Source organism: Danio rerio, chromosome 3 (assembly GCF_052040795.2).
Source record: "Danio rerio strain M-AB ecotype USA chromosome 3, GRCz13ab, whole genome shotgun sequence".
Lineage (NCBI taxonomy): Eukaryota > Metazoa > Chordata > Actinopteri > Cypriniformes > Danionidae > Danio > Danio rerio.
In genome coordinates, this window is record NC_141023.1 from 48,777,760 (window position 1) to 48,793,036 (window position 15,277).

General features: G+C 35.7%; 1 protein-coding gene across 1 annotated transcript in view; it reads right to left on the reverse strand.

Annotated features, from left to right (window-relative positions):
• Positions 1-15,277, reverse strand: part of kcnt2b (potassium sodium-activated channel subfamily T member 2b) — a 187,749-nt gene that overhangs the window by 69,790 nt on the left and 102,682 nt on the right. The window contains exons 11-13 of the mRNA XM_087245086.1: positions 12,875-13,039; positions 12,509-12,645; positions 9,674-9,737 (exon numbers count right to left, since the gene is read on the reverse strand). Coding sequence (XP_087101212.1) covers positions 9,674-9,737; positions 12,509-12,645; positions 12,875-13,039 — 366 coding nt within the window. The remainder of the gene's footprint in view (positions 1-9,673; positions 9,738-12,508; positions 12,646-12,874; positions 13,040-15,277) is intronic.

Sequence of the window (15,277 nt, forward strand, 5' to 3'; positions counted from 1 at the left end):
TTTTCTAATATCATATAAATCATAGAAATAAATAAATATAAATAAATAAATAAATAAATAAATAAATAAATACTGAGTCTATTTAATATAAAATGAAATGCAATATTTAGTATTTATTAGAAATAAAAAAATCATACTTTCATAATACTATTAATGATATTAATATTAATAATAATAATAATAATAATAATAATAATAATAATAACAATAATAATAATAATAATAATAACTATTATTATTATTATTATTATTATTATTATTATTAATATTAAGTAGGATAGTTTCTTTATTTTTTATTATTATTTTTATTAATAAATAACCTACTATAAATGAAAAGAATTAACATATGGTTTTTGTTTTCACAAGCTTTGGAGACGTAACATAAATTTCCGATCTTAAATAATAGGTCACCAATAGCTTTCGCCATGAGGCTGTGTTTAAAATGACATCAATGTTTTCAATGTGCACTGCGAAGGGAGTACGATTGTAAACATGAAAATCGCTAAAACTGAACTGTAAAAAAAGTGTGAAAGCAAATTACATCTAAGAAAGAAGACCTTAATCCTTTTTTATTTTTATTAATTCCAACTTTGAATATTAGAATGTTCTAAATAAATAGGGCATAGGGGGGATAAGTGGTAATAGATCACAGACAGGGACTATGTTTTTAACTACACCTCCAGAGCTGTTGTTGCGAGTGCTCAAGTTTGCGACGCAGTTTGCGAATGTTTGTCGGAGCAACGGATTAGGGAAACAGCAAATAAACTAACTATGTTTGTAAAGACGAAACTTGCGACCTTAGTTGGCTAACAATGGTTTTATGAAAAGCACCCCAGGCCTGAACATTTTATGTTTTACTTTTGGTTTCAGTTTGGTGGTAGCATCCTTGAGGAGCTGCCGCTTGATTGTTTTATTTTGCTCATTAATATAATTAAAATTTGTCAGTTCTCCACCTCCTTTTTCCCGATGGCCAGGTGGCTATCAATCTTACTATAAAAAAAAAAATAAATAAATAAAACTAAACTAACAACGGTCACTGAAAAAAATCTAATTACAGTTTTTCTTGTTTGCTTTGACCTGGTTAAAGAAACTAGGTTCCACTTTATTTTCATTATCACTATCCCAGCAGAGCAGAAGACAGGTCTTGCAAATGTGTAAACCCTTTCTCATTGGGATGACACATTTTGCCCACCATTTTTCAAAGCAGTTAACAGATTTCATTTAAGCAGTCCAAACTCCATTGTTTTAGTTATGGTAACCAAACAGAAACCATCTATTCCTAACTATTAAAAACTACCAACATCAGTATGAAATCACTGAAGCACCGGTTTGACACTCCTTCACACAAATCTTCAATTAGCAATCAGTCTGCAAACCTTATAAAAACGATGGAAGGTCTGTGTTGTTCTGTGCCAGCATTGATGGAGGAGGTCAAAATGGCTATGTCCTATACTCCCAATAGATTTGACTGTATATTAGTTTACATGTGTTTTCTCTAATATTTACAGTATTTTATTACTTTTATCTTATCTTTAGTTTTCAGCCACATTTTGAAAAATATCATAAATTCAATATATATTTAATCAAAGCATATCTTATTCTGGATTCAATTCTTTGCAAAAAGGCAAATTTGACAGCCCAAATATAAAGACAACAAATGGCATTGGCAATAAGCTACAATGGCAAGCAATGGAGGTGCACTGAGTTTTGTATTTTGTATTTTGTTGTCCATTGTGTAATGATTAATTGAAAGAGCTCATATACTTGTTTGCAAGTTATGTTGCTTGAAGGTAAAACTAGCTTTTGTTGCATATATTAAATGTTTTGACACGATATGTGCCTTTTGCAAGCAAAATGTGTTGTTTTGACCATGAGTGCCGCTGTTTAGGCCTGTGTGTTTACTGTTTTGAAAATGTGGAGTTTCAGTTGACAACTGCATCAAAGCAAACGAGAAAAACTGTAAATATGGATTAGCAAAACGAAAGCAAATTACATCTAAGAGAGATGACTTCATGGCTTTTTTAAAAAAAAATCATTCCAAGTTTAAATGTTAGAATGTTCTAAATGGATAGGGCATAGGGGGACGAGTGGGAATTGAACACAGCCAGGAAATATGTTTCTAACTACAGCTCCAGGGTTGTAGTTGCAAGCGTACAAGTTTGCGATGCAGATTGTGAATGTTCATTGCAACAACGAATTTGGGAAACGCAAAATCAACAAACTGTTTGTAACGGCACAACTTGCAACCTTAGTTGGCTAATGTTAGTTTTCGGAAACACACCCCTGAAATGTACAGCAAATTTAAATATAGTATAAAAATAAAAACATATTTAAAAATGCAAAACAATATTAACCTCAATTGCATTCTAGGTTATACTCTTTATGTGCTATATGTAATGCTATAATGTAATTTTTTTTTTTTTTTTTACTAGAGTTTCAGGCCATGTCCACACATACACGAGTATTTTTTGTAAAAAATAAATAAATAAATAAAACTTGTCCACATACTATATGCACAGTTTAAAATAAATCTTTGTCCACACAAAACCGCAAAAATGCCAAATGAGCACTGTCAAGAACATGCCAAAGCAATAGTTTGTGATATACTCCTATACAATAGATGCCTAAAAAATGTAAAGCACAGCAGTTTTGTGCCTTTTGAAATTAAGTGGGATAATTGCCTATGTATCAGAATGTTATAAGCTCCATTAGTACTTTTATTTGCATAAGTATTTGTTTACATTGGCCACTGCATAGCCATCTGTCAAGTAAACAACAGGGATCACACAGTGCAATGTGATGTTACACAAAAGACATGTCTAAAAATTTACTACACAGACTACACAACTACACAGAACCCACTTTTTTAGGAAATCTTCACCCTGACAGGAGTTTTCAAAGAGTTTCAGTTTTAGTGATATAAATACTGTGTTTTGGGTGTGGATGAACAGTTGCTGTTTTCTGGTTTCTATCCTTCCTGTTTGAGTATAAGTAGAATGTCTGCTTAATATATGTTGACACTGCTCCTTCAACAGACATTTAACTGACTATAAGAAACTTTGCAAGTACATGTCAACTTACACTAACCTTAACCCTAACTCCAACCTCAACGGCCTTATAATCTAATGAGAATTAGTTGGTATGTGGATGCAATGTAACTTAAATTCAACACAGTGTGACTCTTTATTCTGTAGTTTACAAAAAAATCTAAATTTTTAAGAATGTTGGAAACTGCTAGCCCATAGACTTCGAAAAATAAATAAATAAAAATAACATGGAAGTCAATATCTACCATCCAACATTTTAATCCAAAGAAACTTAATTACATTTGAAACAAGTGCAGGGAAAGTAAACTGAACAAACTGTATCTATATTTGCTGAGCTTGTTTCATGATTTGGTGTTTATGTTTAGCAGAGCTGTGATGTGATGTGCCAATAATTACCTCATGAGTATTCATATTTTCGACCTATTTTGTGTGAACATAAATTCTTATTTTTGAATATTGGCTACTGATGTAGTGAAAACATCATAATAAAAAAGTATTTAAAGAACCCCTATAATAGGTTTTTGAGAATGACCTTCCATGTAGTGTGTAGCACAGCTCTAAGTGAAATGAAATATCCAGCTAAGGTTTTAATCGGAAAGTGCACAGTGTTAAAAACTATTGATTCATTTATAAAAGAGTCGACTCATAGTGCTTCAAATGAATCGTCTTGATAACGAGTCTTTAGCTGTTTCTGCGTGACCTTGATAGGAAACTTAAGCCCCGCCCTGTGGCCCCACCCCAAACAGTAGCAAAGAAAAAGACAAGTCACGAAGATGCAGTGATCAGCTGGATATTATTGGAAGTGTGAGGGAAAGTTAGTATTTTTTTCTCTACCCAAAGATGAAACTGTGAAGAGTCAGTGGTTGAGGTTTATTTTTGCAAACATATCTCAGCATTATCGCCCAGCCTTATGCTGTTTGAGTGCTTCTAGAATCTACACGCTTACAATGGGGCATTCGTTGTCGTTTGTTAAAGGAAGGATCAGAAAAGACTATTGATGTAAGGCACTTGTCAGAGCTCAACAGGAACTGTCAGTACATGGATCAGTTTCTTATGTGATTAAAATGGTTGGCTCCTTGTTTTCTCTAGCTTGTTAACTGTGCATTTAATTGTGTTTTTTTACTTGTAAGTGCTTGTACTGTATCTGGTAAATTCTTTCTATTCTCATAGAGCGTCTAATGCCACGTTGAAAACGCGACACACTTTCTTTATGGATTTAAATGCATTTGTGAGCTTGCGTTCCACTGCCGTTTGTCCTTGCTATGGCCACTGTCAGCTGTTCTTACACACGTGCAGCAACTGACCCAGCCGAGGCTGGAACCAGCAACCTTCTTGCTGTGAGGCGACACAATACAAATTAAGACAAATTAAGAATAGAGCAATAGAATGTTTTGCAGGTATGCTCACACATACACTCTGCACTCTGACTACTTCAATATAGTTGATAAGCTGTGCTGGGCATTTCACTCTGTCTCGCGCTTAACGCTGTCGACCAATCGCAACAGGCTGTCATCGGTCCAATCAGCACAGATTAGCTTCGCGCTAAGGTGGGGTTTGGGAACAAATGAGTCGCTGAACGAATCATATGGGAGTTGCTCGGATAATTAGGTGAAAATGAATACTTACTTTGAGGCAAGGAAAGTGTTTTTGGATCTTGCATGCATATCAGCCTTTTGCTGGAGACCCTTAAAACCAAAATTTGACGCTTTTAATGTATAATAGGGGCTCTTTAAAATAAAGCAGCTTACAGATTTCCGAATGAACCCTTATGAATACTGAAATCGTGGCATTAACATTTTGATTACACTGTATTCTGTTCTCATGTCGAAGTGATTAGGTTTTCATTTATTAAATGCAGTTGCTGCATTAATATGAAATGATTTCATTCTGTTCTGAATGATTTGGATATTGATTTATAAGGTTAAAAATGGCTGCACTATAAAACCTTTAAATGAATAACATTCTTTGTAATAATTTAGCTCTTGCATATTTATTTTCATCTGGCATACAAAATGTTTCGTCACATGAAATCTCATAAAAGACATTTTATTTTATATATTATTGAAATATTAATATTGTTGTAGTGCACTGTAATCTAAATCTATATAGTCTATTCAAGTTGCAGATTCAGCACTTGATTAAGTAACCAACATGTTCAGCCTCAGCATCAATTACAAGCTTTAAAACTTCCATAAAATTCAAAATATTATTACAAAACATTGACTAGTTGTTATTACTTAGGACAAATCTAAAATGCCACTTATTATACAACAGCCAGTATTATAAAGTATTTTGACATGTTTTAGTAGTCAAGTCAACCACATCCTAACCTGTTTCATCTGTCCAGTCTACTGTTAAAACAGGGATGTTTTTTTTCAGCAGTGACTTACCTGGATGTGACTAAATACCAGACCAGCAATACAACATCTCTGCTTCCTCAAAGACCACATAATAAATAGTCTACGTCTGATTTACACAAACATAAGATGGAAAGTTGCATAAATCTGACTGAATACCATGATAGTTGTCTTTGGAAGGTTGTTTAGGATGTTTTGCTTTACTATGAAGATTTGGTCCTTGCACAGTGTGGTTCCCCATCACTTTATTTTTTTACCAGCAGGGGAGGGCAACGCAAGCTTCAATCTCACTTTGGACCCAGAGCTCAGTTATCCTCCAGCTATCCTCCATACTGTCCAATTTTTAATGGGCTTCCCGCAGGTAAGTGTGCTTGACAAATAAGGTTACACACTCTTTTCCTTCCGATATGCACCAGACACCTTCTTATAAGCACTCTATACTTTATGGGAAACATTGTGCAATTCTTAGTGTGCTCCACACAGGTGAGCAGGCTTGACAAACCACCTGTAAGAGACACAATTTCTCCTCTTTATGTGCCATTTATTCATAAACAAATTTAGAGAGGATCACATGCTCATGATTGATCACATCTGGTCCCGCACCAGCTACTCATATCACGCCAATCAGACGATTTTCTAAGAATTCTGAGTTTTTCACTCGAAGTCATCTTTGTCCTGATGAATCCACCCCTACTCCTCCCTCTTCTCCTGATAGGGCAGCATGGCGGCCCAGTGCTTAGCACTGTCGCCTCACAGCAAGAATGCCACTGGTACTGGGCCAGTTTCTGTGCAGAGTTAGCATGTTTTCCTCATGTTAGCGTGGGTTTTTCTAGGTTCCCCTCAGTTTTCTCCCACCTTCAAAAGACATGCAATATAAGTAAACTGAATAATCAAAAATGGCATCATAGACAACTTTTAGTCAGCCATATCTAGATCTACCCGGACTCAAACTCCCCTCTCGCCCTTTAAATGGAAGGGAGCCCTGAGCTCAAGGATATTCTGATTCTGGGCGACCCCAGATTAATAAAGGGACTAAGTCGAAATGAAAATGAATGAATGAATGTCATAGAGTTTATACATTAGTGCTCTCAGATGATTTGAAATGCTTCTTTTATCCTCAATCATAAGTCGAAAAAAAAAGCAACAGCTAAATTAATAAATATTAAATTAAATTATTTAGTCAAACCCACCAACGATTATATGGCAGAGCCAATCCCAAATACAATTTATAGCTTGTGTTTATCGCCAAAATGTTTTGAAATTCATGCCCAAGCAATTTCCACTAATGTGCACATATCCTTCCTGACATTAGATGGTTCTAAATGAAAAAAAATCATGCTAAATCGTGCTACTATGCTTCTGACACTCGCTTGTAAATGTCATCACCTCATGGTTTTCCTTTTGTACTTATTGCAAAAACTTTTACCTCAGCAAACAAACACCTGGGGCCTCATGTATCAACGCTGCTTATGGACAGAAACTTTGTATACGGCAGGTTTCATGCTCACGTTTAGATTTACTAACGATAAAATGAATGTGAGAATGTGCGTTGGTCTACGGCAACTTCATGTGTGGCGTACATTTATTTCTTGTGTGTGTTTGTTTTATTTCCATTGGCGACTCCTAGAGGCAATTATGTTAAATTGCACACTACAAAGTATATTTAAGCCGTGCAATGGCAGCTGTATGAGACGGGATCATCTGCATGTCTAGCAGGTATATAACGTTTCCATACCATACAGTTGACCAGCCAAACATTAAAGTGTAATTTGCAGTGATCGCTGGTTTTCCCAATGTAATTGGAACCATCGACCGCACGCACATTGCTATAAAGGTGCCATCTGAAGACGAATATGCACACGTGAATCAGAAACATTTCCATTCAATAAATGTGCAAATAATATGTGATGCTCAAATGCACTTAACATAATACACACACTTATTAATGATTCCTACTTGTCTTCCTTGTGAAGAAGAGTAGGCAAAATCTGACATGCAATGGGGAAAAAAGAAAAATATGTTCATCAGACGCTAGATTCGAACTGGGCTCAGGAATGACAGTGTCAAAAAATGATGCCATGCGCTTTATGAGCTACGCCAATAACACTGCTGAAGTCTGCTCAACTATCACTCTATAAGCTCATTCCAACGAGGTGCCCAACCAGACCCCGCTGCGTTACCGCGTCAGCTAAACTCTCCCATTCTGTTTTTTTTTCTTTTGTTAATAATTCTGGAGAGAACAAACGTGCATATAACACGACTATTCTCCAGTTTACCTTCGATAAGCGCACCTCCTATTCACATTCTGTTAAAAGTTTCTCTTTTTGCTTGCTTTTGTCATTGCTTCTTCGGTTGGTTTTGCCAAAGTAGAGTCATTAGCATATTCATACAGGGGAGGAGGCAAGGAGGGGTTTTGTGCTCGTGCATGTTGCACTCAGTTTCAAGTTCATTTGGATATACAAAGAGAATATGCGTGTGATTCGGCATACGCAGTTTTTCATACACCTGAATTTTTCACTGCGAATGCACATTTACAGTTTTGTGCGTACATAATGTTTTGATTGATGTTTTGATTTTGATAATGTATGATTTTAACGCAAGTCTTCGTACATAAGGCCCCTGGTCAAAAGTCACGTGACTGCCCTTTGTTTAGTCAGGAAGGACTGAATGTTGATGATCATTGTGCACAATAATTATGTGTGACCAGGTGCACACTCTATCATCTATCCTTAAGGCTGTTCTATTGTTTTGTGACCAAGAAGGGGGGCCATGCTTATACTCTTGCCACTGAGTGTGTGCTTATCCTAGTCTGCAAAAATAATAATAAAAAATGGTTGGATTATGACATATCTCAAGATCTCCAGTCAGGGCTGGATCTGCCAGTTCCCAATCTACTTCATAACCATTTGTTCCATATTTCTTTCCATGTCGTGTCCATCTCATTTCTTGGCTGCTCTTCAACTTCAGGTGTTTTTATCCTTATCTTCACCTAGGTTTGACGTTCCCTAGCTCCACCTCTGGCGTTAGAACCCTGGACTCCACCTCAGCTCTAGGTCCATTAACTCCACAATTGGAGGTCATCCCAATGGCACTTAAGGTCTCCTTAATCCCTCTTGCTCTGCCTAGGTCAAAGGTCATCAAGTCATCACCACATGATTCTCACTCTTTAGTTGGTCATATCCCTTAGCTCTGCAACACTCTTAGAAATAAAGGTACAAAAACTGTCACTGGGGGCAGGTACATGTACATTTTACCTACTCTACTTTTGAACCTGTTCAAGGTACCATAAACACATATAAGAAGTACAAATATATGTACCTACTGAGAAGTGACAGCTTCTATATCTTTATTTCTGAGAGTGTAAGATCTGCCATTCTTCTGGTTTCACCTTCTTTCTGGAACTACTCTTGCCCTGGTCTCCCCTTTGGTCCCATAAGTGAACAGCTACATCTTGTTCCTCAAGATCAATGGTGCCAACCAGAATCCAAGTTCCTCACTGACACAATGGTCTCTGCTTTCCCAAGTTCCACAATTGTCGATCAGATTCCTGATTCCATTTTTTGAGAGGTGCACATCAGCATCATCCTCATCAAGGGCTATGTGCCTGCATGAATGCTGCGTCCTAGTCAATCCAGGTCATTCCTATCCTTCAAGCTTTCCAAGGTTTTGTTTATATCTTTAATGTTTATGACTCCTTGTCCACCACCAAAATTTCCATCCTCAACTAATTCTGGCCTTTTTGGATGAGGAGTATTGTAATAGTCATATTCAGTTATATTTAACATCTTTTCTTTGTTTTCTTTGTCCCATCACTCATCTGTTTTTATGGTTATATATTCTATATTCACTTTAATTGCACATTAATTGTTATTGCCAGTGTATTTAATCCCTAAGTTTGTTTCTGTTCTTTGTCTGGCGTTGTTTGTGTTAAGAACAGCTATGACAAGTTTTTCATTACAGTTACATTATTACATTTTTTTTTTCTTTTGATTTTGATTCGAAATATGACCCTGATGTGTTCTTGACAGGCTTTGTGAGAGACAGCTGCCTTTAGCCTACATTACCCTACCAACTAAATCTCACTTCCAATTGCCTTGAGACTAAATCATTTTATGTTGAACTGTCAAAATGTGGCATCAGTGGGGAAAATATCAAAAAGTAAAAGAGAAATAGGGTAATAGAGGGGATGTTAGAAGTGGCAGCTTTCTAGAGGGTAGAAAAGCAGGAATGGAAAAAAAGGTGAGAAAATGAAGTTAGAGGGGAACGTACAGCAGCAAATCGGTCCACTTCAAACCGGTTGCTCAGGATGAAACAGGCTTCGGCATCATCCATTCTGCAGCCAATCAGCATCAGGACAAAGAGAGCAGAGAAACACGTCCAGGTTCCATAAAAGGGGAAAATGAGAGGGAGAAAGAGAAGACTGAACAGTTGAGAGAAACAGAGAATGTTAAAGATCCAGACACGTCTTTTTTTTTTTTTGGCATATTGATTACCACAGAAAATAACTTTAACTTGACCCACAGTTAAATCATTTTTGAATTGAGAGTTCGTCACCTTAGAATTAAAAGGTTCTATCTGACGTTTTTGTCAAAATTAGGTTATTCACATATTGCGATGTTTTTTTTTTTTTTTACTTTTTATTAAAAAAAAATAATAATTGTTACACACTTACTGTTTGCTATATGGAATGCAAAAACTTTGAAGCTCAGTTTCTCAAAATCATTCAGAATGCAGATAGAACCTTATAATTGCAAGGTGTCAAGTTAGCATTCATTAATGGATTATTGTTAGAGATGTCTAGATCTGATCACGTGAACAAAAATAGGTCCCGATCACAGTTTCAGTATCAATCGGAATCAGACGTTGCCTCCCAATCATATATATATATATATATATATATATATATATATATATATATATATATATATATATATATATATATATATATATATATACATATATATACATATATAGCCCCCTTAGATTTTTTTTCTTTTTAATGATGCTTAACAGAGCAAGGAAATTTTCACAGTATGTCTGGTAATGTTTTTTTCTTCCAGAGTCTATACTCTTTTTGTTTTTTAACATGTTTTGATATCGAAGTAAAATAAAACCTAAGTCATACATTTAATCTGGAGTTTCCTTTCAAAAATGTCCAGCCGTTATTAGCACGTAATGAATCTTGGGGCGTTGAGGCCGCGAAGGATGTGGTTGTGTCCTTTATTCCCTAGCAAATCAAATGCATTTTGGGGCTGCATTTGAAGAAGCCTTCTAATTTTTAAAAAAATTTGACTGCCTTCGTCATACCACAATGACACAGTGCACTTCGAATGCAACCTTCGGATGATGCAGTCTTTGAAATTAGATATCTCTTATGACTGAGGGCTGGAAGTATTACAAAGTTGATGACAACAAAATTGTCATAGCAAACTGTGAAATTTGTAAACTTTTTGCTATTTGCTTTTGTATTATAATTTTTTTTAATTTGCTGTTGCACTAAAGTCCAAAAGTGAAGCACTATACTATTAATTGGAAATGTTTTTTATTACTTGGTGTTCAAGCTACCTGCTCTGTTTGTTAAAAGTTGTTAAAATAAGGTGAATTAAATGCAGAAACATCCTGGATCGTTTCTCACTCTTTAAACTTTTTTTCATGTATTATAGAAGTATCGGATATGGTATTGATAGTGGTTTATACTCAAAATCAAAGGACTCTCTCAAAAAAAAAAAAAAAAAAAAAAAGATTCGCATATCCCTAGTTATTAAGCTGTCAAACTGTCTAACTGATAACTTATGTTAACTTATGATGTTTCCTTTCACCTTTTAAGCTTTGATAATGTAATGTGATAAATAGATAAAATAATTAACATATTGTCTTGATAAGGACTACATTTCATGGACATCATTTTGAACTAATTAAATGATTAAGTTTTCAGCATAATATCAGCAAATATTATTACAAATACTATTATTAGTATTAAAAATGCAAATATTACCTAAACATTGTTGAATTCTCATTTACTGTGATTCTTTATTTATTGGCATTACATATATACATATATAAGGATTTTTTTTCTTCTGCAGAAAGTCTTATTTGTTTTATTTCAGCTAGAATAAAATCAGTTTCAAATTTTTCAAACACCATTTTAAGGTCAAATGCATTAGCCCCTTTATGCTATATATATATATATATATATATATATATATATATATATATATATATATATATATATATATATATATATATATATATATATATATATATATAGATAGTCTACAGAACAAACCATTGTTATACAATAACTTGCCTAATTAACCTAACCTGCCCAGTTAACCTAATTTATCTAGTTAAGTCTTTAAATGTCATTTTAAGCTGTATAGAAGTGTCTTGAAAAAATATCTAGTAAACTATTGTTTACTGGTATCATTGTAAAGATCAAATAAATCCTTTATTAGAAATGAATTATTAAAAATATTATGTCTAGAAATGTGTTGAAAAATCTTCTCTCCGTTAAATAGAAATTGGGAAAAAAATAATAAACAGGGGAGCTAATAATTCAGGGGGCTGAATTATTCTAAATATGTATTTAGAAATATCATAAATAATAAAACACTAATAAGGATATAATTACTATATAAATCACAATTTTAGAACAAAAATGCCAGAAAATTACACTTTTTCTTACAAATTTAAGGATTTAAGCACATCATTATGTAATTTCATAATTATTTTGTTTTTGAAATGTGGTTTAATGTAATTTTGATATTGTGATATGATAAACTAAAAAAACTCTAGAGTAAATTCTATAGATATTTGTATGTCATGTATTTAAAAAACACACACACAGAGTAAGTATACTTAATTAAAACATAACAAAAATACTTAACATTTCACAGTCATCAAATGTGGTTTTATGGTACTCTTAAGTATTCTTAAGTTAGTCTTTTTCAACAGTATTAAATTGTCTTTAAATATATTTTTAAAAACGTATGTACTTTTGACATCTGAAGAACTCATCAAGATTTGAAGACCATATTCATAACCTGCAAGTAAGCACAGTTGTTCACCACTTCAGGTAATTAGTGTGTACTCAGCGGGTCTTACTTTGCCCTCATTAGGTCCTGATCTTTGAGTGCAGACCCCTGCAGGTAAATGACCCTCTGTGCCCACAGCGGGATATGAAGAACCCTCCGCACCTGGACGTCCATCTCAGCAGGACACAAGATGACCACATAGTAATCCTGCACATGATGAGCTCCAGTTAGCATAAAAAATGAGATCAGACAGACACCGCAAGACAATAAAACCCAGATCATTCACACATAAATATCTTGGTTAAATTAAATAGATGTTCAGTTAATCCTAGGACAAGAGCCTTAGCTTTAGCACTTCTGAAGAGGATTAAGTAGCACACAGCATGCAGCCTGGGATCAAATTAGCAAGAACATATACCCATTTACATCAACCTACCTGCAGTCTGGGGTGAGCAAAGAACTCGTTGAGGAAGTCCATGAGCAGGTCTATCTTGAGACAGCTGACACATAACACTACATGCTTCTCAGTCTGAGCACGGTAACGGCTGTAGTTTCCTCCAGACTTCTGTCGCTCCATCCATAGGAAAGCCAACTGCTCAAACTAAGGGATGTTACAAGGGAAAAGACTTCATTAAGACAGTTTTACAAAGAGGCTTTAGCTGTGTTATCAGTAGTCGTGATCAGTGAAATTATGTTTTGTGTACAATTTAATACTGAATAGTTTCTATTCTTGTTTATGCTGAACAGTCAGATTGAAGAAATATATAAAGATGCATTATATGTGTGTAGATATGACTAGTCTTGGAGATTGGATACTTCTGTGGATTGGTAAAATGAACGGTTCGTTATTGTCATCAATGATTCCGCGAAGAGCCTTCAAAATCATTGCAGTTACATAGGTGTCATTAGACCACAGGTGTCTAACCGTGACGATCACCAGTGATCTAGCCTGTGCAGATAGCTGCCAATTTAACGAACTACAATCCCACCATGCACTTTACACACACACCAGTTTCCAGATCACTGATGATTACACAAACACACCTGGAAGTTGATCAAAAACTGATTACATTGACCACAGGTGTCAAATCCAGCTCCTGGAGGTCCGCGGCTCTGCACAGTTTAGTTCCAACCCTGCTTCAAGATTACCAGTAGGTTTCAAACAAGCCTGAAGGAGTCAATTAGTTTGATCAGGTGTGTTTAATTAATCAGCTTAATGTGTTTAATTAAGCTGTGCAGAGCCGTGGCCCTCCAGGAACTGGATTTGACACCTGTGGCATAGACTATATGCACTGGTTACGTCCCCTCACTTGTTGCTAAATCTCACATCCCCTCACATGTTGCTGAGTCTTGTTAACCTCTAGCATTAACAAGCGTTCTCTGATTCTAGTATTTCCATGTTTGACCCTAGCTTTGTGTACTTACTGACCTATCAGGCAATAACTTTGTAGACGGTGTTTGCTTAGAAGGCCATCTCTTAAAACTTACTGAACTGAGTGTTTGTGAAGATATTGAATTGTTTGTGTAGATACATAATAGCTGTTGTTGTAGATTGTGTGGGTGATATTGGCAGTGAGGTTCTTTTATATGTTCCTCTATAAAAGCCCTTCAGACGCATGTTTGTTTGAAAGTGGGTGTAAATGTCTGCTTTGCTTTTAGTATTGAGTACATAAAGGGATTCTTAGCTAAGATTCAGATATTTTATAGCTGAAATGGTCCAATTATGCCCTTTTAAAAACATGTAACATAAGTTGTCCCTAGAATGTGTTATCATAGCATGCTCTAAATATTCTTTTTTTTTTCTTTTTTTTTGAAGCACAGAGATGTTGTTGTCTCTTTAAGTGCAAAACATTTTATCTTGGTTACACTGGGAACAACAAACAAAATATCTGCATGCATTTTAAAAGTTGTGTTAGTTTAAACTCTTATTATTCCATTTTCTGAGCACACAGACAAGAATATCATGCACAGAAAGGATATAGGGTCATATGAGTATCAAACTACAGTCTTAAACTAACTTTTTTGACAGTTAAAATAAATTCCTGCTCTGCTGTATTTAGAACCTCCACCTATTATATTTTCTGCACCCCACGCTAGATCATTACAGAATCACCAGAGCTGGCCCCAGATCCACCTGAATTCCCAGAATGGCCAGAGCCCCAGGAGTCCCACGAATAGCCAGAGCTGCCACCTGACCCCTACATATTGCTACAATAACCGTGTGATCTCCCTGTGCCGTTAGAGTTGTGTGATGTCCCAATGCCACCAGAGCCATGTGACCTTCCAGTGCCAAGAGCTGTGTGACTTATCTGATTTTCCTGACCAACCTGGGCCGTCTGACTTGCTGGTGCCTCCTGAGCCAAATATTTGTCACCAACTGGAGCTGTCTGACCTGCCTATGCGTTCTGAGCCAAAGCCACTGCTCCATGCTTCAGGACCTCTACTGCACCTTGTCCCAGGGTCAACTCTGCTCCAGGCCCCCTGCTATTACATGGACCTGGCCCACTATAATCTCCCCCTTTTCTGCCTCCACTCCAACTCTTGGGAGTGTCTGGAAGTTACAGTCCTGGGGCCTCATGTATTAATGCTGTGTACACACAAAAACTTTGTGTACGCCAGGTTTCACGCTCACGTTTGGATTTACTAACGATGAACTTAACGTGAGAATGTGCGTTGGTCTGGGCCAACCTTATTTCTGGTGTACGTGTATTTATTGTGTGTGTTTGTTTTATTTCGACTCCTAGAAGCAATTGGCGACTCCTAGAAGCAATTATGTTAGATTGCACGCTACAAAGTATCACACTACCATATGTGGAAAAACATTGATATTAATTTATAA